Source organism: Octopus bimaculoides, chromosome 23 (genome assembly GCF_001194135.2).
Source record: "Octopus bimaculoides isolate UCB-OBI-ISO-001 chromosome 23, ASM119413v2, whole genome shotgun sequence".
NCBI classification, from domain to species: Eukaryota; Metazoa; Mollusca; class Cephalopoda; order Octopoda; family Octopodidae; genus Octopus; species Octopus bimaculoides.
In genome coordinates this window covers 22437498-22442153 of record NC_069003.1, presented here as the reverse complement: position 1 = coordinate 22442153, position 4656 = coordinate 22437498, and the positions used below count along the sequence as shown (strand labels likewise).

Here is a 4656-nt window from a genome sequence, read left to right as displayed (position 1 = left end):
TATATATATATATATATATATATATATATATATGTATATATATAAACATAACACAACATTCACTTTTAAGTGGTGATACATACATATAATATACAAAAACTCTTAACGAGTTTTAGCTTGAGAGCTATAGCCATGTGGGCACAACACCATTAGCATTGCTACATCTTCACTACTTGAAACCTCTTCTGATACATGGCATTTGATGAATGAGGGAGTTTGAGATACATGCATTATATATATATATATATATATATATATATATCATTTGGTAGGTGGAAAATAAACTGCGTGTGAAAGTTGCTTGTGCTGCCTTAGATGGACAGGAAAACATATTTTGCACACATGTGCAAGCACATACACACATACATACACACACACACATACAAACAAGGTGTGAGATGGCATAATTAGTACATTAAACTAAAATACCTTATGGTATTTGCATTCATCTTTGTTATGCTGAGTTGTCTTTGCCTTCCTTATAACTGAAGCTGATAAAATAAACACAGGACAAAATCCTAAGGTTAACAGAAAGAGGTGCCTCAGTATAGTACCCAATTCAGTAATAAACCAACACAAACCTTGAAACCATCCTTGCGTACTGCAAACATTACTTCTATGATATACTGGGTACGCATCTCGAGTTTGCCTTCATGGAGAATATTTTTCAGTCGTTCAAAAATTGCTGCAAAGAAAGAAAACAGAAAGTCTCACCAAAATGTTTTAAGTAAATACAATTTCAAGCTAAAAACAAAAGGGGGAAAATGATTAAGTAAAAAAAAAAAAAAACTACCATATATTCTACTAGTTTTGTGTTCAAACTAGCTACATCTGACTTCTCAGACTTACCCTACAATATCATTCTGAAACTCTACGATCACATCATTGAAATCTCAAAGATATGCAATAATACATGATCGATTCAAAACAATGTGATTGAATAAGCATTACATTTGAATGTTAAAGGGTTAATGTCAATTTTGTGAAGAAGTTTTTGCTGAGGGAATCAGTTAAACATATCTGTTTATTACTGGTAAGAGACTTTATCAAAACAGGGCAAGGTCAACTGGAATTTGAAACTAATACGACAAGGCAAGAGGTAGTAAATGTCAAATTTTACACAGTATCCAGTTCTCCATTTGAGTGTGACTTTGCAATTTTCTGTTTGAAAAACTGGATAAGCATACAAGATACTTGTCTTTCCAATCTCCAGAACATGTCAACTGGCAGCTTATGTGCATGTGTGTGATCCTGATGTTGAATGGGTGAAATCTTGTTTTACAGCAGTAGCAATAACCACATGAGCCTACAAAACTGTGCTGGGAAGAACACATCACTAATGATATAAGTGCAAAGGAATAACAACTGTCATGCTCAAACCAAGTCCACTTTGCCTCTGCTGCAGTCACCACCATAACCTACAGGGATGTAGAAACAAACTAGACAGAAGCAAAAAGCAAAAAGGCATTACAACAGGACAGAACCACCATACAACACCCTCGTTAAAATATAACCACTGCATATTGGAGTACACAGTTTGATCCTAACTAGGTCATACTATAGTTTATTTGGAGCAATGGATATGTAGATTACCCCAAGTCATTCCAGGGACCACAGGTCTGTTTAGTGAGGGTTGACATTAAGTTAAACAACTTAATCTGTGAGTGATATGTCTTAAAATAAATATCACAAATTTGTAGTACCCTGCCCCACTTAAACCTGTACAATCTCTAATTGTGCAGAACCCTTTCAGGAGTTACACCCAAATTTGTGATTCTCTTTTCCCATTTAAATCAGTGGTTCTCAACTAGGGTTAATATAAGATTTTTGGGGATCCATGTAACAAAACAGTAAATTAGAGATCCACAATAGTATTTTAAAGACCCCTGAAAAAATTTTGCTTTAGATGTATGTATTGGTATGTATTGTAAAAAACAGCTTTTCTGTCTCTAACATTTTACATAGTTTAACCTACACAAGTTAATGTGTGAAAAGCAAAATAGGGATTTTGAAAGAAGTTTCTATGAAACTAGTCTTTAAACATTGATTGGCTATGGGGGTCCACCAGAATGAAATAGCAGTTAAAGAGTTCTATAAATAAAAAAAATGGTTGAGAACAGGATTTAAATTATGCTTTTTCCTCTCCTAAGTGATATCCCTACACCTGTTACACCATCATTAGAGCAGAAATCTAACCTTTTTCGCATTTGCACAACTAAGAAATACATGTATGTCTGTTACATCCACAACCCACATGAATGTCTGGAGGAAACACCTATAAATTGTCTTTGGCAGAGTTTCAAGTATTTATTTTCATGTTGTCAAAGCTAGGTGGTCCCATTACAGAGATTATAAAAAAGGTACCTTACCATTAACTCCCCTTGGGGACACCTCTGTCAGCTTTTGGCCACACTCCTTCAGGAAACCAACAGCTACTTCAACAGAGTTATTCGTTGGGTTCTCAAGCAGCAATGTTAGAATCTCTAAAGCTATCACCTCATGTGCCTGGAAAATACAACAAGAAAAATATTTACAGTTGAAATTATTTAAACTAGATTAACAGACTAGATTCCTGACTGTCATTAAGGATGTAAGTTATAGCTTTTTCCAACTAACCAGAGACCTTCTGTATGGTTGTGTGACTCACTAGAAATAATAGCCAAATCTCCCTCAAATCACATCCTACTGTTTAAAAAAAAAAAAGGAGAAAAAGAGCAAAAGAGAAAATAACAGAAAGAAAAAAAAACATATATAAAGAAGAACAAATGGGGAGCGAAGTGAATAGATGTGAATAGAAAGGAACTCACCACTTGTTGATTGACCAAATGTGCGATATATCGGCAGGATGAAATACAGACAGTTTTGTCGTTCCTCTTGAAAGCCCTCCTGAACTGGATAATCAGTCGGCGTAGGATTAGTTCACCATTTTGAGGAAACTTAAAGAATGAAACAGTAAGGACAGTGAGTGGTAAATAAAGGTTACTGATGATGATGGTTTACATGAGGAGAACATATGCAGTGTTGTGACATTCACACCTTTCCCAAATACCAATCCACCTAATGTACCTTTAGAATCATTACAAAACTAATTTCTTTGAATATTTGTTCAAAAGATACCCTCCACTGGTTCAGCCACACAGTCTGCAATCCATGGGGCAAACTTATCTGTGATGCAATCATGCCAGAGTTGCTCTTTATATGGCACAAACAGTGAGGTGGGCAGCTAAAAACATGGATTAATATAATCAAATTGGAGCTTGAATTGATACCTTGTATGATGGATGTTGTTGGAATCAGGATGGGTTAATGATTGGTTATTTGAAAGCCTATGATCACCAAATGCAGCCGACTTCTGCTCAAGGTTCTGATGATTCTCTGGTCTATTCAGCTCAATTCATCTCAGATGAACACTGACACAAATACAAAGCTAAACAGCTGCTATGAGGTAGAATCAATTGATTCAGTCCAGCATATTACTGGTACTTACTACATTACAATAAAAGAATGAAAGAAGGTAAAATTGACCACCATCACTCCTCTCTGCATTTGAACTCAGAACCTAGGAGGACAATATTAAATGATATAAAGTATCTAGACTGACACTCTACAGTCCCAGCTGTCTGTCTATTTTAATGGGTCAGTCAGAAAGAAGGTCAGTACCATGACCTTTGACAGGGCAAAGTGAGGAGGAGCCTAACACCTGATGGGTTATCTTCAGAGTGGACACTATTTAAGTTATCCAAAAATCAAGGCATCAGTTCTGAACCAGGCAACAGATTAAGCCAACCATCCAAGAAAAGATATGTTTAATTTCTCTGACAAGGTGAAGGCCAAACTAAAACTATGGTAGAAGACACATGCTCAAGGTGTCATGTGCTGCAATCAAGCATGAAACCAGGTGACTGCGTGAGTTAACTTAACTACCACACAGCTTTTTATACAGATACAATGGACCACAAGGAGAAATCTGGTCAGTTGAACGTTTAGGTCATCTTTATAGATTATCTGTGGAAGATAATGTCTTGGAGAGCCAAAGAGGCAATCCAATTTCTATTCTTTGAACCAATAACAGAGACAGAGAGAAAGAAAAAGGAGAATGATGTGAGACAAAATTCTTCATAACATGTAAAGTTGCAAATGATTTTATTTACCTTGGTGTTAATGATGGCCACAAGTGCAGCATAGACATGGGTGAAAGTTGGGGAAGCTATTTGAGCTTGAAGTAATGAGCGAGCCAGCAGACCTCTGCCAAACAAAAAAAAAAAAAACATACAGTCAGAGAGATGTACTTAACTGAAATATTTGTGCTTATTAAACCTGTGAGGTATGAAGTAATCAAAGCAACAACAAAAGTAACTATGATCAAAGAGACGTGTTGAGATGACAGCTAAATAAAATTATCAGTCTGGTCCAGGTCAGGCATCTATGAGTCTATCTAGTCCAGTAATCCACTTAGGAAATACAGTTGTTAGTCCAATAATCCAGCTGGACAAGAGAGTTGCTAGTCTGAAATTAGCCCAATAAATTCCTAAATATTTTAGACATTATATATCGTTAATATAGCTGTTAGAACACATATACCGAGCACAGTACTTACATTAACAAAACCAGCAAACACAAATATATACGACTAACAAATTTACAGACCATATATAT

The 4656-nt window shown here is 35.8% G+C and overlaps 1 protein-coding gene across 1 annotated transcript in view; it reads right to left on the bottom strand.

Moving 5' to 3' along the window:
- Positions 1 to 4656, bottom strand: part of LOC106876965 (pre-mRNA-splicing factor CWC22 homolog) — a 49997-nt gene that overhangs the window by 26369 nt on the left and 18972 nt on the right. Inside the window, exons 4-7 of the mRNA XM_052976066.1 lie at positions 4152 to 4245; positions 2808 to 2936; positions 2370 to 2505; positions 582 to 685 (exon numbers count right to left, since the gene is read on the bottom strand). Of these exons, the coding sequence (XP_052832026.1) occupies positions 582 to 685; positions 2370 to 2505; positions 2808 to 2936; positions 4152 to 4245 (463 nt within the window). The remainder of the gene's footprint in view (positions 1 to 581; positions 686 to 2369; positions 2506 to 2807; positions 2937 to 4151; positions 4246 to 4656) is intronic.